The sequence below is a fragment of the Malaclemys terrapin genome, chromosome 7 (genome assembly GCF_027887155.1).
Source record: "Malaclemys terrapin pileata isolate rMalTer1 chromosome 7, rMalTer1.hap1, whole genome shotgun sequence".
Classification (NCBI taxonomy): Eukaryota; Metazoa; Chordata; order Testudines; family Emydidae; genus Malaclemys; species Malaclemys terrapin.
In genome coordinates this window covers 29,470,063-29,493,576 of record NC_071511.1, presented here as the reverse complement: position 1 = coordinate 29,493,576, position 23,514 = coordinate 29,470,063, and the positions used below count along the sequence as shown (strand labels likewise).

At 57.4% G+C, this 23,514-nt stretch overlaps 1 protein-coding gene across 2 annotated transcripts; it reads left to right on the top strand.

Moving 5' to 3' along the window:
• The first annotated feature begins 5,065 nt into the window (after nucleotides 1-5,065).
• SF3B2 (splicing factor 3b subunit 2) lies at nucleotides 5,066-20,056 on the top strand. Of its 2 annotated transcripts, none has more exons than XM_054034080.1 (21): nucleotides 5,066-5,213; nucleotides 5,642-5,688; nucleotides 7,436-7,513; nucleotides 7,939-8,190; nucleotides 9,979-10,105; nucleotides 10,296-10,396; nucleotides 10,669-10,774; nucleotides 11,568-11,653; nucleotides 12,525-12,728; nucleotides 13,544-13,681; nucleotides 14,028-14,108; nucleotides 14,655-14,882; nucleotides 15,262-15,411; nucleotides 15,739-15,828; nucleotides 16,177-16,284; nucleotides 16,967-17,074; nucleotides 17,600-17,742; nucleotides 17,906-18,007; nucleotides 18,480-18,579; nucleotides 19,341-19,526; nucleotides 19,791-20,056. In XM_054034080.1, exons 1-21 carry the CDS (start codon nucleotides 5,099-5,101, stop codon nucleotides 19,860-19,862), a joined length of 2,622 nt encoding a protein of 873 aa, XP_053890055.1. In that variant the 5' UTR covers nucleotides 5,066-5,098; the 3' UTR covers nucleotides 19,863-20,056. The 2 variants fall into 2 exon arrangements, with proteins under 2 accessions (XP_053890055.1, XP_053890054.1); XM_054034079.1 differs by having other exon boundaries at nucleotides 11,565-11,653.
• Nucleotides 20,057-23,514: the final 3,458 nt, after the last annotated feature.

The following is a 23,514-nucleotide window of genomic DNA, read 5'->3' as shown; positions in this document are numbered from 1 at the left end:
GGCTCAGGAAACAAGCACTGAGTGGTGGGATGGCATTGTTCTGCAGGTCTGGGATGACCAGTGGCTGCAGAACTTTCAGATGTGCAAAGCCACCTTCCTGAAACTGTGTGAAGAGCTCGCCCCAGCACTGCAGCGCAAGGACACCAAAATGAGAGCTGCCTTCTCAGTGGAGACGCATATGGCAATCACTGTATGGAACCTGGCAACTCCAGACTGCTACTGGTCAGTCATGAAAGAGTTTGGAGTTGGGAAGTCCAGTGTTGGGGCTGATTTAACGCAAGTGTGCAGGGCCATTAATCACATCCTGCTATAGAGGACTGTGACTCTAGGCAATGTGAGAGAAATAGTGGATGGCTTTGGGGCAATGGGATTCCCTAACTGCGGCGGGGTGATAGATGATATGCATATCCCGGTTTTGGCCCCAGATCATTTTGCGATGGAGTACATCAATAGAACGGGATACTTCTGTACAGTATTTCAGGCACTTGTGGATCACTGTGGCCATTTCATTGACATCAATGCGGGGTGGTCTGGGAAGGTACAGGATGCATGCATCTTCAGGAACACTGGACTGTACAGAAAGCTGCAAGTAGGGACCTTCTTTCCAGATCAAAAGATTCCAATGGGGGATGTTGATCCTGGGAGATCCAGTGTACCCCTTACTCCCATGGCTCATGAAGCCTTACACAGGAAACCTGGACAGCAGCAAGGAGCGCTTCAACAATGTGCTGAGCAAGTGCAGGATGACCATAAAATGTGCCTTTGGCAGATTAAAAGCATGCTGGCGCTGCCTTTATGGCAAGTTAGAGCTAAATGAGGAAAATATTCCCATGGTCACAGCAGCCTGTTGCATGCTCCATAATATTTGTGAGGCTAAGGTTAAAAGTTTCCCCCAGGGTGGAACACAGAGGCAGTTCACCTGGCAGCTGATTTTGAGCAGCCAGATACCAGGGCTATTGGGGGGCACAAGGGGGAGCTATTCAAATCAGGGAGGCTTTGAGACACCATTTTGACAATGAGCTCCAGTAAGCATCCAGAAACATGTCTTTCTATACAGCACTCTGCCATACTTTGTTAACTTGCCGCCATGCATGAAAATGTTGATTGTTCCTGACCGTGATTTGTTCTCAGCAAATGATTAAATTGCTACTGTGTATTAATTCCAGCAGCAACCACCATGTGTAGCAGACAAATAGAGATTGGCTATCTTTCAGAGAGTATGTTTTTATTAAATACCAATTAACAACACACACAAAAGGCTTGGTGAGAAGGGAGAGAACAATGAAGGGCAGTGTAGGCTCTTATAGCTGTGTGTAAGTCCAGCTATCATTCTGGAAACTTTCCAAAGGGGTAGAATGAAGGGGTACTGAGATGAGTCAGGAAGTTACAAGGGATGTGTGGGAGGAATTTGGGAAGGGCATGGAAAACAGTTCTGTATTGGCTGCAGGAGCTGCCGAGCACACATGAATTCTGCCTGCAACATGATTAGGGATTTTAACATCTCTGTTTGCTCCTCCATCACTTTTATCATCCACTCCTGGCCCATTAAAATTCGCTCCTGGCTCTCCTTTCTGTCCTGCCTGTCTATTTCATAATTTTCTTTTAAAGTCTCTCTCCATGCCCTGCGTTCTTGTTTTTCAGCCTCTGAGGATTGGAGCAACCCTTGAAACATGTCCTCCTTGCTCTTCCTTGGTCACTTCCTTGTCTGGTGGAGGTGCTCCACCGATGTGTAGGTGTGTCGGAGTTCCCGGGATGCAACCTGAACTGTGGGACTAGTAAGCCCTCTGTCTCACCAACCTGGGCTCCCTCTTACACTGTGATGCTGTTGGCAAGCTGCAAACCTCTGGCAGGTACTGCTTTTACACAGACATCCACAGGCAGGGACACATCCAACTGAGTTACATTAAATGCTTCTCCCAGGCACTTGTGAACCAACAACAGAGAGGCTCCTGCCAATTGCCCTCAGCTCCCCACCCTTGCACCCCAGAACTGTACCCTCTTGCCCTGGTCAGAAGCCTGAGCAGTGTAAGTTGGGAAGAGAATGGGAAGAGCCTGTCTAGGAAGGAGTACAGCAGAAAGGGATCTAGGGGTTATAGTGGACCACAAGCTAACTATGAGTCAACAGTGTGATGCTGTTGCAAAAAAAGCAAACATCATTCTGGAATGCATTAACAGGTGTGTTGTGAGCAAGACAAAAGAAGTCATTCTTCTGCTCTACTCTGCACTGGTTAGGCCTCAACTGGAGTATTGTGTCTAGTTCTGGGCACCGCATTTCAAGAAAGATGTGGAGAAATTGGAGAGGGTCTAGAGAAGAGCAACAAGAATGATTAAAGGTCTTGAGAACATGACCTATGAAGGAAGGCTGAAAAAATTGGATCAGTGATTGAAAGAATCACTACATGCATCCGAAGAAGTGGGTATTCACCCACGAAAGCTCATGCTCCAATACGTCTGTTAGTCTATAAGGTGCCACAGGACTCTTTGCTCCTTTGAAAGAATTGGGTTTGTTTAGTTTGGAAAAGAGAGGTCTGAGAGGGAACATGATAGCAGTTTTCAGGTATCTAAAAGGGTGTCATAAGGAGGAAGGAGAAAACTTGTTCACCTTAGCCTCTAAGGATAGAACAAGAAGCAATGGGCTTAAACTGCAGCAAGGGAGATTTAGGTTGGACATTAGGAAAAAGTTCCTAACTGTCAGGGTGGTTAAACATTGGAATAAACTGCCTAGGGAGGTTGTGGAATCTCCATCTCTGGAGATATTTAAGAGTAGATAAGGTTAGATAAATGTCTATCCGGGATGGTCTAGAAAGTATTTGGTCCTGCCATGAGAGCAGGGGACTGGACTCGATGACCTCTCGAGGTCCCTTCCAGTCCTAGAATCTATGCATCTATGAATCTATAAGTTTATTACTCAGTCTGCCCCGCCCTCAATGTGGAGAGGATGCACACTTGCCTTTGTTCACTGAGCTGAGATTTCCCACGCACTTCAACCAAAACACACTGGTTTAGATAAAATATAAAACAGGTTTATTAACTACAGAAAGATGGATTCTAAGTGATTATAAGTGGTAGGCGTAAGCGGTCAGAGGTAATTACCAAAGAAAATAAAAGATAAGGGCACAAGCTAAACCTTAAACCTTATTACACTAGCGGTATTTAGATAGGGTTACCATATGTCCGGCTTTTTGGGCCTCAAATACCCGTCCAGGGGGAAATCCCAAAAAGCCGAACATGTCAGGGAAAATAGGGACATGCGGGGCCGGGGGTGCTGGGCCGGGGGCCGGGCCCGGATGTGCGGGGCTGGCGGTGCTGGGCCAGGGGCCGGGGCCGGGCTGGCGGTGCTGGGCCGGGGGCCGGGCCGGCGGTGCTGGGCCGGGGGTGCTCGGCCGGGGGCTGGCCCTAGGGTTACCATTCGTCCGGATTTATCCGGACATGTCCTCCTTTTTGTGCTAAAAATAGCGTCCGGGGGGAATTTGTAAAGCACTCACAATGTCCGGGATTTCCCCCCGGCAGAGCAGAGCGAGCGGCTGGGAGGGCTGCAGGGAAGTCCCGGGCTGGACTCAGGAGCAGCTGTAGAGGAGCCGGATCCGCCCTGCATTCTGAGCCAGCAGCTCCCTTGCAGCCCAGTCCGGCAGCACTGTGCAGGGCCAGGGACCGGGTTTTGTTGTGCAGGGCCAGGGACCGGGTTTTGTTGTGCTGGGGAGCTCAGCCACGTGTCCGGCTCGGCTGCACAGAGCCCAACACCCTGTTCTGAGCAGCAGGGTAAGGAGGTCAGGGGGCAGGAAGGTTCTGGAGGTGGCAGTCAAGAAACGGGGGGGGGGCTTTTTGGGGGGAGTGGAGAAAGTTTTGGGCAGTCAGGGTACAGGTTGGGGGGGGTCTTAGGAGGGGGCAGTTAGGGGACAAGGAACAGGGAGTCTTAGGTAGGGGGTGGGGTTCTGGAGGGCAGGTAGGAGCAGGGGTCCCAGGAGGGGGCAGTCAGGGGACAAGGAGCGGGGGGAGTGTTTGGGAGTTCTGGGGGGGGCTGTCAGGTGGCAGGGGTGGGGAGATGGATCGGAGCAGTCAGGGGACAGGGAGCAGAGGGGTTTAGATGGGTCGGGAGTTCTGGGGAGGGGCTGTCAGGGGGTGGGGAGTGGTTGGATGGGGCGTGGGAGTCCCAGGGGTCTGTCTGGGGGTGGGGGTGTGGATAAGGGTTGGGGCAGTCAGGGGACAAGAGGCAGGGAGGCTTAGATAGGGAGTGGAGTCCTGGGGGGCAGTTAGGGGCAGGGGTCCCAGGAGGGGGCAGTCAGGGGACAAGGAACGGGGGGAGGGTTGGGGGTTCTGGGGGGGCGGGAAGTGGGAGGGGCAGGGGCGGGGCTCCTCCCGTCCTCTTTTTTTCTTGCTGAAATATGGTAACCCTAGCTGGCCCAGGGCCGGCTCCCCAGGACCCAAGCCAAGCCAGGCTGGAGGGGCCGGGGCCGGAGGGAGCCGCTCGGTTGTGGGGGCCAGACTGGGCCGCGCCTCCCCCCCAAGCTTACCTGCTTCCTGCTTCAGGCTTCCCGCGAATCAAATGTTCGCGGGAAGCAGGGGAGGGGGTGGAGTTGGGGCGGGGCCCCCGTGGAGTGTCCTCTTTTTGGACACTCAAAATATGGTAACCCTAATTTAGATCTAGCAGTTTTCACACCCACTGGATGTTACATCTCTTGATACACAGGATTCTTTCTTACGCTGGACCCACACGCTGGGCTCTCCAACCCTTCAGAACTACAATTCCCAGAATGCAAAGCTACTTGGGGGGGGTCAACTCCTACATGCCTCAGAACTACAACTCCCAGTGGAAAGCGCGGTAACTGGTTTCCTTACTGGTCGCTTCATTACATGCGCGCTGACGTTGTCCTACTGGGGACGCTCTCAGGACTACAACACCCAGAAGGCAGCGCGGGAGGACCCTTTCTCCCTCATTGGTTGTGCGTGTTAATGTCATCACGCTGGATGCGCAGCCGTGGCATACATTACCCGAAAGTAGCACTTTTTCTGTTTAGTTGTGAGCCGCCCGCCGCGTGCCTGCGTGGTGACGTAGGGGCGGCGCCTACGGCGGCTGTTCAGGGTCGGACCGGGCGGGAAGATGGCCACCGAGCACCCCGAGCCGCCGAAGGGGGAGCTGCCGTTGCCGGCCTACGGCGCCTGGGCGCCCGCCGAGCTGCAAGCGAAGTTAGCCGAGATCGGAGCCCCGGTGCAAGGTGGAGCTCGGACGTGGAGAGTTTGGGGGCGGGAACTGGCTGGGGGGCGGCTCCCTCCAGGGGCTTCCGGGGCCCATGTGGGGGGGGGGGGGCGGTGAGCCCCGCTGGAGGAAGGGGACCCCACCTAGGAGAGGGGGTGGGAGCTGCTGGGGTGATGCCCGCCAGGGGGTGTCTGGGGCCCGTGGGCGGCGGGAAGCCCCACGGGGGTGGGCGTGCTTGGGGCCGTATCGGGGGGCAGGCTCTGTTCCGGCCCGCGGGCCCCGAGCTGCGTTTCCCAGACAGCCCGGAGATGATGGGTAGGTTTGGGGGCGGACAGGAGCCTTCTGGGCTGCTAGGGGTGGGGAGCCCCTGGGTGGGGAAAGGCAGCTGGTGGCGGCTCAGGGTCGGTTTTGGCCTGTGGGCTCTGACCCTTCATCTGTGTTTTCCAGGTAGCCGTGAGGAGCTGGTGGAGAGGCTCCAGACATACACGCTGCAGGTGAGGAATAACCTCTACCCATGCACACACACCACCAAACACGCACTACTCACATGAGGCAAGGGACTTGCTCTGCCATCAGAAACCGCCTCCCCAGGGCCCTAGCTTGACCCCTGACAGCAGAGGTGAAAGTAAGCTGGTACAGTCTGCTACTGCATACTGGTAAGAGCTGGTACACAGCTGACCATACCTGCAGGGCCGCTGATGAAGGGCCCAAAAGGGGCAGCTTCCCCGGGGCCTGGCAGTTTAAAAAGGCCTGGGGCTCCTGGCTGCTGCTACTGCTACCGCGTGGCTGGAGTCCTGGGCCCTTTAAGTTGCTGCCGCTACCCCAGGGCTCTGGTGGTGATTTAAAGGACCCGGGGCGCTGGTTGCCGCTGTGGGAGCGGCGGTGCTGGCCGGGAGCCCCAGGCCATTTAAATTGCTGCTGACTGTCCGGAGTACTGGTAAGTCCCTTAAGTTACTTTCGCCCCTGCCTGCCACCCACATCCCAGCTTCTCTATATGAAAGGGATTCATACAGAGGCCAAAAACTGGGGCTGGCAATCTGCAGTGGGAAACCTTATTGCCTGGCATGTACTGTAGTGTCACACCCCCCAGCATGCATGATAGAGCATGCAGTAGGGGGCTCCCACCTTTATTGCCCCCATAGCCACATGCACACCATGCCAGCTACACTGTGTGAGCAGTAACCACAGTCAACAGCCTTGTGACTAGTGACAGTGACTAGGAACCAGGAGGATACTAGCCTGGATTCACTGGTGTTAGAGTAAATGAACAGCGTTAGAAGATGAAGGCTGGTGTAGTGGTTAGTGCACTAGCTGGGATTCAGGAGACCTGGGTTCTAGTCCCTGCTCTGCCACAGACTCCCCTGGGAGACCTTGGGTGAGTCACCCAGCCTCTTTAGGTCTCAGTTTGGCATCTGTATAATGGGGATAATAGTGCTGCCGGACCTGTAAGGATAAACAAATTAACAACTGGGAGGCACTCAGATACTATGTTAATGGGGCCTGAGAGGTATCACTCAGAGTGAACAATAAGCTGGGTTGTGACCATCCTCTGATTGAACCATCTTGGGTGCTAGTGACCTGTGGAAGGAAACTTATGATCTTTATCTTAGGACTGGAACATGTGGGTGCTACGGCTATGTTGGGCGGGAGGTGGGAGCACCAGTGACCTAGCCAGCGCTGTTCGGATGTCAGTAGGGAGCTCTGTCCTAGTGAGGGTCATTAAGGTTTCATCTGGGCTCCTGTATTCCTTCCTGTCCCAACATACAGCAGGGTCTGACTAGCCCACCTGCCTGCCCAACAACAGAGGGTTAATGGCAAGTGCTCTGCTCAGGCCTCACCTCTCCACCCCAGTATCTCTGCTGGTGTTCATAGTAATTAGGTTAATTATAGTGCAGCCTGGGGGGGAAGCTAGTGTGGGCTGCCGGGGGTGGCCTTACTTCTATCCCCATCTCTGAGCCACATGCCCTGTGGGCATTGATATCCCCATCCTGCTTTCTGTCTTGGCTATGGAGACTCTGGTATTGTGTTGTGGGGGTGTATGTGCAGCACCTCCAGGTTCTATCTTGCTTGGAGAGCTCTACACTACTGTCCTTCCTTGCCGTGGTAGTAAATTGGCCTCCCCAGAGCCTGGAGTTCCTCTCCTGACCCAGCGCAAGCCAGTGGGAGTCTCAGAGAGAGGTTCCCCTGTGGATAGGCTTTCACCTGCTTTGCAGCCGCATTTACTGTGTCCTCTCTCCGCAGACTGGCATCGTGCTTAGCAGGCCGTCTCTTAGGGGAGATGATGGTGACAAGCCCACCCCACCCCCGATACCTGGACAGGTAAGTGAGGGGGGGTTTGGGAGGAGGAATCCTGGCCTGGCTAGGTCACAGGGGCTTCCCTAGGGGCTGACTGCCCCGCTGTAGCTCTCCTATGTTGGGAGGAGGCTCTCCAGCTTCTCAGGTGACTGCTATCCTTTGGTACTTCCTGCCAGGAGCTATTGCTAACCCCAGCACCATGAAGAGCAGTGCTGTTCTACCTTCCTAAGTCCCTCCAACTGTGTCTGAGATCCAGGAGCTACCTCCTCTTCCTATGCTAAGCGTGCTCAGTGTTGCTTTGTGGCTCTTGGGCTGTTACTGCTGCCTCTGCGGTGGGGCCCAGCACCTCCGTGCCGGGCGATGGCTCTTGGTATAAATAACCTATGAATTGCTTTGTGATCCTGCACACTCTGTGTTGGTCCTGACCTCATCTTTTCTCTCAATCACAGCTCCCTGGGATCCCCTTGCCCCCTCCCCCCATGGGGATGCCACCCATGCAGCCCCCGCCACCCCCTCCTCCTCCCCCTGGCATCAGCCTCAACTTCCCCATGGGCGTGGGGCCCCCTCCGCCGCCCCCAGGCATGGGGCCCCCCCTCCGCATGCAGAGTGTGGACCCCTCGGCTCTGTCAGAGGAGGATCGTCTGAAGCTGGCGCAGCAGCAGGCAGCCATGCTAATGCAGCAAGAAGAGAGGGCGAAGCAGGTAAGGGCTGTGCTGCAGGCAGAGGTGCTCTCCCTCAATGCTGGCCCCAGGGTGGCACTAAGGGATGCTGTGCTGTAGGGGTTCAGCCTTCGTGCTCTTCCCTGTCTGTCAGTGCTGACCCCGGTGTGGTGTGAGGCGGTGCTATGCTGCAGGGATCTGTAGGGGCCCTCTCCCCTGGCAGTGAGTGCCGACCCAAATGCCCCAGTGTGGTTAGCCCTGTGCTGCAGTGTATCTGCCAGATGACATACAATGAAGATTCAACCACTTTGTTTGCCTAGAGTCTGGGCTTTTTAATCCTGGGGTCCTGGCCATTTGGTCTCCTCCAATCCCCCCTTCCCAAATGCAATTTGAGTTGTGTATCTGCTTCTTCACATCCTGCCCTAAACCACTGTGAAGTGCTAATGCTGAGCAGCCTCTGTGCCTCTCCCCAGAGGTGGCCACATCTCAGCACTAGAGGAAGGATCCCTGTATAGCCCCATGCCCCACTTCGGAGGCAACTGTTCCTCAATGCTGGGTGAGGGAAAGTTCACCTTTAAATTCTAGCTTGTGCAATCTGTTCTGTCTGCCCATAGCCAGGGGATAGGGAAAGACACGTGGGAGAAACCGACCAGGTAGCAGAGCAGTGGGGTCTGTATGTCGCATCTGGGCCTGAAGGAGCCTGATCTGGTTCCTTCCCCCCTCAAGTTGCAGAAGAGACACCGCTCTCTCCTCTCTGATATTGAACTGAATTGGACCCAATTGCAGTCCTGGCAGAGAACAGATGTTGCGATCCATTCAGCTCTCTGTCTGTCCCCCTCCCCCCCCCCCCCCCCCGCCAAGTTCCGCACACCCCTGCTGACCCATTCCCAGATTGCTGACCCTTCCCAAAGCCCTGAGCAGGCAGGGGATGGGTGCCACTTGCCACCTGTCTGGCCCCTGAGCTCCCGGCCGGGGAGCCTAGTCCCCGGCCCTTCCCCTGCTGTCCCCCCTCTCTCAGCCATGCGGGCCGCACTCTGGCCCATCGCTCCCGCTGGGCAGTGTGGGGAGCTCAGCTGGCTCTGGCTGGGTGTCGCGGCTGCGAGCTCCTGCTGCTGGTAAGGGAGCAGAGGTCCTGGGGGGCGGTCAGGGAGGAGGGGGTGGTTGGATGGGGCGGAGGTTCTGTGGGGGCGGTCAGGGGATGGTAAACAGGGAGGGTTGGGAGTCGGAGTCCTGGGGGATCTGGCGGGGGTGTGGATAAGGGTCGGGAGGGCAGTCAGGGAGCGGGGGGTTGGATGGGTGGGGGGTTCTGAGGGAGGCAGTTGAGGTGGGAAGTGGGAGAGGGCGGATGGGGGGTGGGGGCCTGGCTGTTTGGGGAGGCACAGCCTTTCCTACCTGGCCCTCCATACAGTTGCGCAACCCCGATGTGGCCCTTGGGCCAAAAAGTTTGCCCACCCCTGGCCTACAGTCTCCCCCAATAACCTTCAGTGCCAGTGGCCCTATCCAGCACCACCCCCCAGCCACAAATCTGCTCTCTCCCCACAAATCTCCAGCTCCAGTGGGCCCTTCGATTCCAGAATCTGCCCCCTCTGTCACCAGTGGCCCTATCTGACCTGATATCTCCACCACCAGAGGGCTCATGGCCTCATGTTTCCTGGCATCCCTCTCCATGATTATGGAGCAAGCATCCAACACTCATGCATGGCAGGGGTGTTGCCTCTCCCACCCCATCCTGCCACAGACATCCTGTGGGGAAGGCTGGGTGGGGAGCAGGGCTGCTGATTTTCAGCTCCCACCCATCAGTGACCCCTCCGTATGTTCTCCTTCTCTCAGGCTGCAGTCTTACTGGAACAGGAGCGACAGAAAGAGATGGCCAAGCTGGCCCCCCCTGTGCCCAGACCCCCTCTGGATGTGGGGCCTGTCCGACCTATAGGACCAAGGCCCCCAATGGTGCCACGAGGTGAGATTTCCCCAACTGGGCTATGGAATCTGCGATCTTTCGCCTCTAGCAGGCTCTGGCTCTGATCCAGTCCCTGGCTGCTGCCTCTGCTTTGGAAGTAGGGTGTCAGGAAGCAACAGGGAGCTGGTTACTTTAGATCCATTCCTTATGGGGACTCACCCCTTTGTGTGTGTCTCTCCTGCCCATCTAGGTAGTGCTCCTGTGGGACCGCCGCTGCCTGGAGTTCCTATTGGTCCCCCTGGCCCAAGGCCGCGAGGGCCACCGCCGCCACCTGGGGAAGAAGGCCGAGAGGTAAGGATGCAGAAGGTGGTGGCTGGAGGGTGGCCTGTTGCAGGTGGGGCAGCTTTCTGAGACGTGTTGGAGGTAGAGAGGAGAATTCCTCTCTCTCTCTCTCCTCCCCCCTCCCCCCCCCCCCCACGGTGGGTTCTGTACCTGGCTCTGGGAGGGGAATGGGGTCTAGTTGGGGTGCTAGGAGCCAGGACTCCTGGGTTATTCCTGTCCAAGCCAGCCTGTGGGTTCTGTTGTGGTGCATCCCCCTGCTTAGTGGTCGCCTCTGTTTGTAGACCGATGATTCCACCATTGGCCCCAAGATCCCTCAGGCCCTGGAGAAGATCCTGCAACTCAAGGAGATCCGGCAGGAGGAGCTCATAACCGTGCCTGGCACCACAGGTAACAGGCTCCTTCCATTCTGTTCCTGTGTGGTTTGGGGCAGGAGCTCAGGCTGCAGGCGGAGCCCTGGCCTCTTCCTAGCAGGAGGTGCTGTAGGGAGCAAGGGCAGGAGCTCTGCAGGATCAGGATGGACACATGGGTTCTACCCCCAGCTCTGGGTGGGGAGGAGAGTCTAGTGTGTTAGAGCTGGTGGGCAACTGGGAGTCAGGACTCCTGGATTCTACTTCTGGCTCGTGCGGGAGTAGGGCCTAGAGGTTAGAGCTGGGAATTGCATGCCAGTGATCTGTGTCCCATCATTCTAAATCCTCTTGCTTCCCCTGCCCTGCTTTTTGGTTGTGCCCTGGCATTGGTGACTGCAGTTGGGACTTGCCCAAGAGCTGGGTGCTGTTTGAAGGCCGGGGGAATCGTTCCTTCCAGGCACACCCCAGTTAACCTCTCTCTGCAGTGTCCGTACCCCAGAAGACAGGATTTGCTGGCACCCATCTCCTGTCCCTTGGTAATGCTCCCCACAAAGCAGAGGCAACTAACCCGCCTGGGTTGTGTTCTTTCTATATGCTGCAACCCCCACTAAGCCAACTCGTGCACTGGGACAAATGGGGGCTGGTTGACATGTGTCTATGGGGAGCACAGGAGAATTGCCCTCTCTTGTAATGTGGTTGGTCACTCCTGCGCCCAGCAGGCAGATCTGAGGGGTTGGCAGGGCTGTCTCCTCCTTCTCTTCCCCCAGAGCTTGCTGCAGTGCGTCTGACACTGACCCCGCCTCCCCCTTGCTGATTTCCATGTATTTCAGTAGATGACGATATGGAGACTGATTTGAAGACCTTGATCAGTATCTCTGCTTCAGAGACCGAGGAGGACATGGCTCTGTCAAAGAAAGAGGTGAGCAGGCTGTGTGCCACACATTAGTCCCCAGCTTGTCAAGTGGCTTAGAGGGGGGAAGCTGGGTGCCAGGACTCCTGGGTTCTATTCCCAGTCTGTCGTTGGCTTGCTGTGTAAGGTCTGGTCAACCCCTTCATCTCACTCTGCTTCGGTTTTCCCTTCCGTTGAATGAGGCTTGTCTATCTTCAGGAGCAGAGAGCTCTGTGAGATGCTGAGATGGGCACTTCCCCCTAGTCTAACCTCAGCCTGGCTAGCGACAGGTAGATTTAAAGTGACCACATCAGCTGAGCACAGGCCTTGATGTTGAGGCTGAAAACATTGGCTTGGAATGTAATAGATTCCTATGAACCATGTTTCCAATTAGGGCGTTTGAATCTTCCCTGGCTCCCAGTGTGGGGAGGGATGGGGGAGTGAAATTGACTCTGAGTGGCATGTGAAACTCACAAGAACCTCCCTGCAACAGGGATGCTAGGGGTGAAAGGAGGTGGGAGATCTTTCCCTTTGCATTCAGGGGGCTCTAGCTTGGAAACACTTCACAGCAGCTGGGAACTGCCACATAAAGCTGAGGCCTTGGCCATGTGTGGCAAGTCTCATGAGCTGCTGTGCTGAGCCCAGCATCCTGCAAGATGACTGTCAGGATCATTTCATGCTGTCACCATAAATTCCTCCAGAATTCTTCATGTCTGCCATATATGGTGCAGTGCTGTCACGTGCAGTTGAAGAGCTGCCACTTACAGGATGGAGTGTGACTGCATCTCAGCGCTGGGGAGGGTTCCCTGTATTAACAGCCCCTCCCCCCCGCTCTACCCCAGAGGTGGCCGCATCTGAGCACCAGGGGCGGGACCTATAGTTAACACACTTCTCTCGGCAGAGGAACCGTAAGCGCCGTAACCGGAAGAAGAAGAAGAAGGCACGTGTGGCAGCACAGGGCACAGAGGGCAAAGGGGAGAAAGAGTCTCAACGTACTGAGCCCAAAGACACCGAATCAGTGGTGGAGATTGAGTATGTCACTGAGGAGCCGGAGATCTATGACCCCAACTTCATCTTCTTCAAGAGGATCTTTGATGCCTTCAAGGTGAGCCAGGCTCAGGGTGCAGCCCTGGGGTTTTGGCGCTACACAGGTAAAGGAGCCTCTAGTGGTTAAAGTGCTGGCATCTGGCCGAGGAGTGGGGTCTAGTGGTTAGAGCATAGAAGGGTGCCAGGACTCCTGGGAGGGCAGTGGGATCTAGTGGTTAGGGCAGTGGGGCTGGAAGTCAGGACTCCTGAGTACTATCCCTAGCTCTTTGAGACCCTTCTCTTGAGTGGGGCATGGGGAGACTTACGGGCTGCACTGAGCCCTAAATCCTGTGGTGACCTGTTTGCAATTGGGCAGGGGAAATAGCTGCAAGCTCCATCTGCCATGGCTCTGGGGGCAGTGCTTCCTGCCTCATCAGGCTACAGATCAGTGTCTGCCCTCCAGCATCATGTTCCCTGCAGCCTGGGAGGGGCACAAGCTGGGTTCTCATGCCTGCTCCTGAGTTGGGAGCCTTGGCTGACCCCTAGGTGGTGGTGAGAGGAGGGGGAACTTCCCCTCCATAGTTCAGAAGTCCCTCCTCTTACGTAAGGGCCTGGCTTGCAGATCTTCATTCCCCAGGGCAGGAGCACCCCCACGTGGCCTGTATCCCCCATTTGTTCTCTTAGGGGTTCTGCTAGCTCCTCTGAGGAGATGGGAAAGGAACATCCTTCACGCTATCCCCTAAGTCTTGTGCCTTACCCCGCTGTGGGGCTCCCAGCTGCTCCTTGGGGGACAATTGCTCAGGCTCATGCACTCCTGCTTAAATCCCCCTCCAGTCAGTGTCTCCTCCCTGGGGATGGAGTCTCCAGCCCTCTGACCCTCCCTTACCCCCACAGCTGACGGATGATGTAAAGAAAGATAAAGAGAAGGAGCCCGACAAGGCAGACAAGCCAGAGAACGCAGCCGCACCCAAGAAGAAGGGCTTCGAGGAGGACCGGAAGGGCAGCGACGATGACAGTTCCGATGATGAACAGGTGGGCTGGGGGCGGGGCCAGGCAGCTAGCCAGTGGAACTCCCTGCCACCACAATGTCCCAGAGCTCAGGAGAGACTTGGGGGCAGGGGCAGGTATTGCTAGGGATCAATTAGGCTGGGATCTGCAGTGACCCCAGTTGGTGCCGTGGCCTCAAGGCTACAAAGCTGGGCCAGTGCTGCAGGGAGGTGCTTTATTGGGAGTGGGAGATTCTTCATCTGCATCTTGCACTGGCCAGTATTAGCGTGTGGGGGGGGGCTACTGGGTCCATTGGTCTGATCTGGTGGAAGTGGTGTGGGGGACTTGGGCTGGATGAGCCTATTGTGTTTTTTTTTTTTCTTGGGTCTAGGAGAAGAAACCTGAGGCCCCAAAACTGTCCAAGAAGAAGCTGAGACGCATGAATCGTTTCACGGTGGCAGAGCTCAAACAGGTGAGATGGTCGGTCAGTCAGTCACCCCCAGTGCCATGTGGGTGTCTGTGTCACAGCTTCTCTGAAGGGGCACCCCCTGGGGAACAGAGCTGGCCTTGTTCAGGATGCTGTAGGGAGGGATGGGACTGAACGGCCCCTCCCCTCTCAGCCCCTGGTTCAGGGCACAGGGGACTCTGCAGTGGGGTTGGTGCCCTCTGGGCTCATGGCCCAGCTTGGCAAGTGGGGTTGGCACTATTTAGGCAGCAAGAGTGAAACTGACCCAGCTGGGTGTTGGGCCGTGCTTTTTCTTGCAGGGGACACGGTACCACCAAGGGGTCTCCCAGGATGAACTTGCCTTGGGTCCCGTTGGGACTCTTCGTCCTCTGCTGTCTGGCTGGGATGCGGCTGATGGAGCAGGGGGAATCGGATGCAGTGGCTGGGAATGGGGGGAGGGAAGAGAGAAGTTTCTGGTGCTCTAAAGGTTAAGCTGTTGGCCTGGGGTACAGATAATGGGAGGGCGGCAAACTCTGGCACTGGAGGGTTAAGCCTGTGCTGTCCTGTCCCCAGCTTGTGGCGCGCCCGGATGTGGTGGAGATGCATGATGTGACAGCCCAGGACCCCAAGCTGTTGGTTCATCTCAAGGCCACCCGCAACTCCGTGCCAGTGCCCCGGCACTGGTGCTTCAAGCGCAAGTACTTGCAGGGCAAGCGGGGCATTGAGAAGCCGCCTTTCGAGCTGCCTGACTTCATCAAGCGCACGGGCATCCAGGAGATGCGAGAGGCGCTACAGGAAAAGGTACCCACACGTGCACCACACTCCAGAGGTAGCTGCATCTCGGTGCCAGTTGAGGGATCCATGTATAAACAGTCCCTACTCTCAACTCCTTTGATCTGGGTTGCTGTGTGGTGACTTGAAGGGACTGGTGCTATATTCCCTCCCTGGGATGACTGCAAGACTTGGTCCTGTTATCCAGCGCCATATTTCTGTGCCACCTGCCCCTCACTCCCTCCCCCCTGTTGGTAGGTCAGGTCTGCCTCCTGGAGAGGGGTTTACATCCTGGGCCCTGCAGGGGGTGGAAGGAGGCTGTTTGGTGGCACTGTCTGTCCCTGCAGCTGGAGGGGGCCCATGGCGTGGTTGAGGCATGCTCACAGTCTCCTTTCTCCCACCCCCCTAGGAGGAGCAGAAGACTATGAAGTCAAAGATGCGGGAGAAGGTTCGCCCCAAGATGGGCAAGATCGATATTGACTACCAGAAGCTGCACGACGCTTTCTTCAAGTGGCAGACCAAGCCCAAGCTCACCATCCATGGAGACCTCTACTACGAGGTGGGTGTGGGGCCCGGGGAAGCCCTGTCCCTATGGGAACCCCTCAGATGGGGCAGTGGCTCCGGCTGGGGTCTGGGCCCAGGGCGTGCCCCAGGCTGTGACTCAGGAGGGCAGTCTCCATCTCTGGCAGACAGATGAGGATTGTGGGCTGGGAAGGAAAACCTATCCTGGCCTGGCTCTCTCTGACCCTGGGTTTCTGGTTGCTGGGAGCCTCTCCCCAGCTGGGTGCTAGGCTGTGATCAGCCCATGTTGGGTGCTGCCAGAGCCCATTAGCATTGGGGCACCCCCTCACGATTCCTCTGACCTCAAGGCTCTCTTCTCCACCAGGGCAAGGAGTTTGAGACACGGCTGAAAGAAAAGAAGCCAGGGGACCTGTCAGACGAGCTGCGCATTGCCTTGGGGATGCCCGTTGGCCCGGTAAGTGCTCTTGGAAGCTGCCTGTCAGACAAGGGTAGCTGGTGTGACCCTCACCTGCTGACCCTACAGCCAGCCTTTGGGAGGCAGCTAGTCATGGCCACTGCATGGCTGGGCACTTCAGGGCTAGAACAGCAGAGCAGCTCTAGGTGGGATTGCAGGGCACTGGCGGAGCTATGGTGGTGGGAAGGTAGATAGCAGGGGGCTGTAGGTTGGGACTGAGGGGTGCCTGTGAGTGAGAGATGAGGTTTTCAGTCCCTCCCTTCTGCTGATGGTCCTGGGGGCTGGTTAGCCAGGGCTGGGCAAGCAAGTCTGTCCTATTGGCTAACACCATGTCTCTACTGGTTCCAGAATGCCCACAAAGTGCCACCCCCGTGGCTGATCGCCATGCAGCGCTATGGCCCACCTCCCTCCTACCCTAACCTGAAGATCCCGGGCCTCAATTCACCCATCCCAGAGGTGAGTGCTGTCTGTCCTGCAGGGCGCTGGGGAATGATCCCTTGCCCCAGCATGTGCACTTTGGGAGTCTTCAGGGCTCTTGAATGGAAGGGCTCTCTATGGCACTGCCACTGGTGCCGGGGTGCTGTTGGAGTGGTCTTATTCCAAGAAGCCCCTCCCCATTAGGGGGAAAAAGGGACTCTTAACTTGGGGCAGTGCTAGTGCAGCTGAGGCATGGGCTCTCCCACAAGCTCAGTCTGCCAGTACTGAGTGACTCTATCCCTGAGACTCCCATTTTCCTAGCAAAGACCAAGTTGGAGCAATGGCCTCTTTTCCACTTGCCACTCCCGAGCCCCCCATAGATCGCTTTCATCCAACACTCCACGCTTCTTGTTCCTGTGTTCCCCACTCCGCTCTTCTTCCTCCTGCCCCACTCGCACCATCCAGAGACCTGTATTAACCATCCCAGAGTGAAATCTACCCCTTCTGCCTGGAAACCAACACAGTCACAAGGGGTGAGAGGCACACCGGTCCAGCTTCCTAGCTGGAAGACTAAGGCCCACAGATGGGAGGTGACTTAGCCAGAGTCAGTGGCTGGGCCAGGATGAGAGCCCAGGAGTCCTGGCTTCCAGTTACCTCCTGCTGTAATCAACTGGACTCCACTGTCCTCTGGAGCCTGAATAACTCTTTCCTCTTGTCCCAGGGCTGTTCGTTTGGGTACCATGCCGGGGGCTGGGGGAAACCTCCTGTTGATGAGACCGGGAAGCCCCTGTATGGAGACGTCTTTGGGACCAATGCTTCTGAGTTCCAGGTAGGTAGTCAAGTGATCACAGCCTTGGAGAGACTGGGTGGGGGTGGGAATAGCCATTGCCTTGGGGGATTGGGGTCACATGCCACTCCTGTAGCTTTCTAGGCATAATGAGATGAGCTAGGGGCCACCCACTGGCCGGCATTCTCCCTCTTTGGTATTGCCAACCAGGCTGGGGCTCTTCCAGGGTGGCGGGAACCAAGACAAATACACAACCTGCACTGACCCATTACCTCCCCGCTGGGTATCAGTAGGACCCCTGGAACTGCTCCTCTGTGGGGCTGATGAGCTGAGGCAGAGCCGGGGGGCAGCAAGGCTGGTGCTGGGGAAAAGATTGGATCCCTGAACATTGGAGACTGAACCCCCTGTTCCTACTTGTGCTGGAATGGTGCCCCCTAGAGGAGGAAAGCCCATTTCCCTACTCCTCTGAGCCAGCCTGTCTCCCTGCTTGGCTGCTGAATTGGAGCAGCGCCCTCCAGTGGGGAGAGGCCCCTCGTCCTCCGTCCAACCCATCTCCCCTCATTTTAGACCAAGGCAGAAGAGGAGGAAATCGACCGGACACCCTGGGGAGAGCTGGAGCCATCAGATGAGGAATCCTCAGAGGAGGAAGAGGAGGAGGAGAGCGATGAGGAGAAGCCAGATGAGACTGGCTTCATCACCCCGGCTGACAGGTCGGGGTGGGGGCTGCCCTGGCATGGGCTATGGTGGCGCTGGGGCTGATGTGGGGTTGTGGCGAGTGGGGGCATGGTCAGTGATGGCCATGTGAGGCTCCTCCATTCCAGCCAGGCCATGTGGCCCAGGTGTTGTCTCTAACCATTTGCCCTTCCTCCCCAGTGGCCTGATCACGCCAGGCGGCTTCTCCTCCGTCCCTGCTGGCATGGAGACTCCTGAGCTCATTGAGCTGAGGAAGAAGAAGATAGAGGAGGCCATGGATGGGTAAGTGAGGTCTCTGCCTTGCTTGTGCCACTCTGCTCCCCCTGGGGAGCAGGACTCAAGAGAGAATCCCATGGAACCCCAGGGGGCATCGTAGTGTGCACACTCTGTGTTGGCCCTAATGCCCCCATATGCTGTATTGCAGGGAGTGGGGTGGGGCTCGGTAAGGGGTCCACCGGCGTGAGCCAGGGCGTGATGCTGGTGATGCTGTTATTTTGGAGGGCTCTGTCATTTACCTTCCTAGTTGGGGATCTTAGTCCTGCTCTCTTGGCCCAGTCTCAGCCTTGCTGTTTCTATTCTGCTTCCCAAATCCCTCCTGCTGTTTCACTAGGGCCAGACACTCTCTTCTCCACTTCTTATCCCAATCTGCTGTCTGGCTACCAAACAGCCCACCCCAGAGGTAGCTGCAGCTCTGTCCCCCTAGCACTCATGGCCTGTTGTGCTGATCCTGTCTCTACCCCCCCCTTGCCCACAGCAGCGAGACACCCCAGCTCTTCACGGTGCTGCCAGAGAAGCGAACAGCCACGGTTGGGGGGGCTATGATGGGTTCCACTCACATCTATGACATGTCCACGGTGAGTGACTTAGGACAGCCAGCCAGGTGTGCTCTGGGACCTGAACCAGCAACCAACGGCTTGGCGGGATGGGGGCCTGTACTGCCAGAACCCACCTATACTCTCTGGGCCCCTGGAGCAATTGTGGTGACAAGACTTCCCTGCATGGGAGGGACTGTGGGGTGGCCCTGCCCATTGTTGGCACCGGGAAGCGGCAGTGGGGTGGGGCTGCTTGTCCTTGGCATGAGCACTGGCTTGTGTTCACTAGTGATCTGGAGCAGGGAGAGGGCCAGTTGGGCAGGGGAGTCAGGTACTGAGGGTAGTGGGGCTTGAGGAGTGGGTAGCATTGGAGCAGAGAGCTGGAAAGCCATGGTGCTGGGATGGGGGCAGGACTACAGCTGGATGGGCTATGGAAAGGGGTTGAGCAGCATGGAGGGCAAAAGGTGGCCCTTGGCAGCTGAAAGGCCAGGCTAGAACTGTAGTTCAGTGAGACTGCCCAAGCCCAGTTCAAGTGCAAGGCCCTGGCCTTCCCCACTGCAGTTGGCTTGTGGGACTCACTGCTCACAGGGTCTCATGGTGGCTGGGAGCCAAGCAGGGTCTGGGTGTTTCTGTGGGAACCCTGGGCATTTGAGGCGAGAACTCTAAATGCTCCACCTGGGGGAGATTGTCCCCCCCAATAAGATAAACCGGGCTAGCGTGGCCCCTGGCTGCTGTTCCCTGGGGGCAAGGACTCCCCCCTCCCATGCATAGTGCTGGCGTCTCACCCTTCTCTTCACCTGCAGGTGATGAGCCGGAAGGGGCCGGTGCCAGAGATACAGGGAGTGGAGGTGGCGCTGGCTCCTGAGGAGTTGGAGCTTGATCCAATGGCCATGACCCAGAAGTACGAAGAGCATGTGCGGGAGCAGCAGGCCCAGGTGGAGAAGGAGGACTTCAGTGACATGGTGGCTGAGCACGCAGCTAAGCAGAAGGTATGGGTGGGGGCAGGGCTGGGGGAAGGGGCTTGGGGTGGGACATGGGGCTGAATCCTCTGTGGGGTGCCAGCTCCTATCTGGCCCCACAGGGTAGGGGGATTGATTGGCTCAGGGTCAGTGAATGGGATACAGAGCCTGTTTTCTCTAGGGGGTGCCAAAGCTCCTGTCCAGCCTCAGGGTTGGGGGACAGACTGGGTCAGGGAGGAGGTTGTTTCCCTTGCTGGCTGAACTTTTTCTTTCTCTCTCTCCCACCCCCTGCAGCAGAAGAAGCGGAAAGCACAGCCCCAGGACACGCGTGGGGGCGGCAAGAAGTACAAAGAGTTCAAGTTCTAGCCCTATCCCCTTGGTTTGCATCCCTTCTGTTTTTAACCCACTTGTTCCTGTCCCTGTGCTGTGGGGAGAGCCACACTCGCTGGCGCCCCCTGCTGCTCAGCGCCCTCCAACTGTTTTGTGTTTTTTTTTTTTTTTTTTTTTTGTAAATAAAATCCTGGGTTCTGGGGCGATACCCCTGCCTGGGTTCTCGCTCAGTTTGGCCCCTTGGATCTTGTCTCTAGGAGGCAAGCACTGCCTCCTCCCTTTGCTGTCTCAGTATCTCCATCAACAACTGCACTGTTCCCTCTTTGGCCAAATGCTGTGGGGCAAATTGAGATAAGGGGGCCATGCAGGGTGGGCTCCTGGAAATCTTTCTCCTCCTGCAATAAGCCACACTGTGGAGACTTGGACGTAGAGCTTCCTGTTGCCTGGGTGCCAGGCCTTGGCGTAGTGATCTCTGTGCACTCTGCTTCCAGTTCCCTGCTGGCTCTGTGTGCGGCTCTGCCAGGTGGGTGAGATCTCCAGGTCTATTGTAAAAAGCCAGTGGGAGCAAAGGGGTAGTTGCCTTGTAGGGCTGTGCTTTGTGGCGTAATCTCCCCTGGCAGGCCACCCTCTGTTGTAGTAAAACTGCTGTGAGCTGGGTCACTGACCTCACCCCAGGGCTGCAGCCCCTCCCATAGTGTCTCAGGGCAGCCCTGGCTGCTTTGGGAAGCGCTGGCCCTGGGCAGAGGGGACAAGGGACAGCTGCATATGAAGCAGCACTGCTGCCCAGCCATCTCAAAGTGCTTGCCAGTCATCCCCGTGCAGCAGGCAGTGACTGGCCGTTGCTCTGTGTGACCATGGGCCAGGCGGGGGATAGAACCCAGGAGTCCTGCTAGACAAGCAACGAGCTAGAAACATCAGGCTGTAGCCTTTGTGCCATAGCTGCAGGCTGATGGCCCAGCTGGCCACCTTAGCAGGAACCAGCTGTCCTGGAGCTTGGGGCAGTGTTGCCTGTGGCTGTTTGAGAGGGGAAACTTTTCCTTGGCCTCAGCACAGGTGATCTGTGCCCTTGCCCATGCTGGGAAACCTGGTTCTTGTTTCACCCCAGGGTGCGCTGAACCAGAGCCCCTCCAGCTGGCATCCCCCACCCCAGGCCTTCTCCTCTGTAGTGGCTGGGTAGGTAGGATCCAAACTCCAGCTCCTTTCTGCCCTGATGCCTGCGCTTTGCTTCCTGCTGGTCCCAGCAGCTGCAGCAGTGTCACATGGCAGTGCCTGTGACCCTGGCACACTCACCCCAATGCAGAGCAGTGGGTGCAGCACTCGCACAGGGGTGAGGTTCTGCTCTGCTTAGACAGGAGCTTTTGGGCACAGGGAGGGATGGCAGGGGAAGTGGGCTTCCTACTGTCCCATCACCTTGACAGTGTGGGGGGGAGCAGGTGGGGAGTTTAGGAGCTGCCTTGCTCAGCAGCTGGGAGTGTCTCTAAAGCTGCTCAAGGAAAAGGGTGCTGCCCCTCCTCCCCTAAATCCCCAGCAAGCATGCAGGTCTTTGCTGTGTGCCTGAGAGAGGGGACTATGTGTAGCTGCCTCACTGGGGTTGAGAACAGAGCAAGGAGGGGTGGATAGGTCTTGCTGTGTAGTGCTGGGCTGGCACTTGGCAATGTATGGCATTGAAGGAGCTGGGGGCATTCTTTCCCTGGGGAGAGGCCCCCACCCCTTTGCAGTAACCAACCTTGCCAGCTGTAGCCTAGGGCTTGCCCCCTGGGGAAAGCAGGTGCATAGCACAGCCTTGGTGCTTGCCTAGTACAAGGTGGCTGCAGGCCAGAGCTCTGCTAGCCATGTCATTTACATGACCCCCCCCCCCCCGAGCTAGAAAAGGGAAAGCTGAGGCCAAGTAAACACTTTGACCTAGTGTTGCCCTTTGGTGCTAGCTGGGACCTGTGCAGCACGCTGGCTGCATGGCAAGGGCTCAGGATGGGTTCCTATGATCCTTCTCTCATGCCCTCTGTTCTGCCCCTGCAAATGGGGGAACAGCTGGAAGAGCTGGGGCTAGACCTCTGGACTCCTACCCCCACTCTATTCCAGAGGCTGCTCCCTTTTCAGTCTCCAGTCCTGCAGTTGCTGTGGGAAGCTCTTGGGCTGGGGCTAGTGCCTGGAGCCCAAGCTGCTGCGTGGCAGTGGACAGGGCTGCTGGAACAATTTGTATTGGGGGGGGTGTGTGTGCTGGAGAGCCACTGAACCAAACTAAACCCTGTATATAATGGAAACCACCTCAAACCAGAGGGTGCAGCAGTACCCCTAGTTTCAGCACCTATGGCAGTGGGAGAAAAGTGAGCCAGCACCCTCATTTGGGCTGCTTTCCTGCCCTGCCTCCCCACCACCATTCCCTTGCTGGCACAGAGGGGGTTTAGAGCTGGGCTGAGTGACTCCCAAGCTGGGGAGGGCTCTCCCTAAGCCAGCATGGGCCCAGCCCCCTGCACAGGCATAAGTGGGGCAGTGGAGGGTGCCAGTAAGGGGCAGGATGGGACTAGGGCAGAGAAATATGTGCTTGACCAGGGGCTCTACCTAGCTGGAGGTTTGGGTGGGGGGGCTGGAGTAGTAGGGGAGGAGGGGCAGAGGGAGTTAGTGGGGGTGTGTGGATAGGATTAGTGGGGGGCAGCCAGGGCACTGTGGTGGGGTGGGCAGAGAGGGTTAGTGGGGAGTGTGGAAAGAGGGACAGGGGCTGGGTTAGCAGGTGGGAGGCAGAGGGTGTTAATGTGGGAGACGGACTAGGGGCCGGGTTTGTCAGGGTTCCGGGTTCGGGGGAGGATGAGAAGGAAGGGAGAGGATTAGAGGGAGGGGGCAGAGAGGGTTAGTGGAAGGGGGGGAGCCAGTGGGGTGGGTGGGCAGGAGGATTAGAGGGGGTAGGCAGGGGGGTTAGGGGAGGGTAGAGTTGGGGGCTGGGTTAGTGGTAGGGTGGGAAGGGGGAGGCAATGGGGTGGACTGGAAGAAGATTAGAGGGGCTGGGAGTGGGCAAAGGGAGTTAGTGGGGGGGAGGCTGAGGCGGGGGTTAGTGGTAGGGTGGGAAAGGGGGGAGGCAGTGAGGTAGGTGGGCAGAGAGGATTAGAGGGGGATGGACGGGGTTAGTGGGAGGGAGGATTGGGGGCTGGGTCAGTGGGGAGGGAGGAAATGGGGGGAGGCAGGGGGTGGGTGGGCAGAGAGGATTAGAGGGGACAGGGAGGGGGCTGAGGGAGTTAGTGTGGGTGGGAAGGGGGAGGCAGTGGGGGGGGTGTGGCAGGGAAGGCTGGTGGCCGGGTTAGTAGGGAGGGGGGCAGAGGGATTTAGTGTGGGGATGGGAGGGGGGCAGAGGGATTTAGTGTGGGGGTGGGAAGGGGTCTGGCCTGGCCGGGACAGTGGGGGTGGGGGGAAGCTCAGGTTGTCCCTTCCGACCCTTTAAGCCGCGGGCAGGAGTTGGAGGCGCGCTCCCCTAAGCGGGTCCTCGCAGGGCTCAGCCCACCCCTCCCATCTGTTTCCCGACCCGTCCCGTCCCTCCCCCAGCACGGGCACGAGCCTGGCGCTCCTGCGGGGTGGAGCCGTGGGGAGGCGCGAGCCCCGCTGTGACCAATCAGGTCGGCGCGGGCTCCCCCGTGTCCCGCCTCCTGCCCTCGGGAGCGAGCGGCGGCGGCGGCGCTGGCGGCGGGCGGGAGCGCGAGCA

Excerpts from the sequence above, each read along its gene's own strand:
- SF3B2 (XM_054034079.1), top strand. The coding sequence starts at position 5,099 with ATGGCCACCGAGCACCCCGAGCCGCCGAAGGGGGAGCTGCCGTTGCCG. Across the intron at positions 11,654-12,524 it reads TGGCTCTGTCAAAGAAAGAG|AGGAACCGTAAGCGCCGTAA; the intron begins GTGAGCAGGCTG and ends TTCTCTCGGCAG. Across the intron at positions 18,008-18,479 it reads ATAGAGGAGGCCATGGATGG|CAGCGAGACACCCCAGCTCT; the intron begins GTAAGTGAGGTC and ends CCTTGCCCACAG.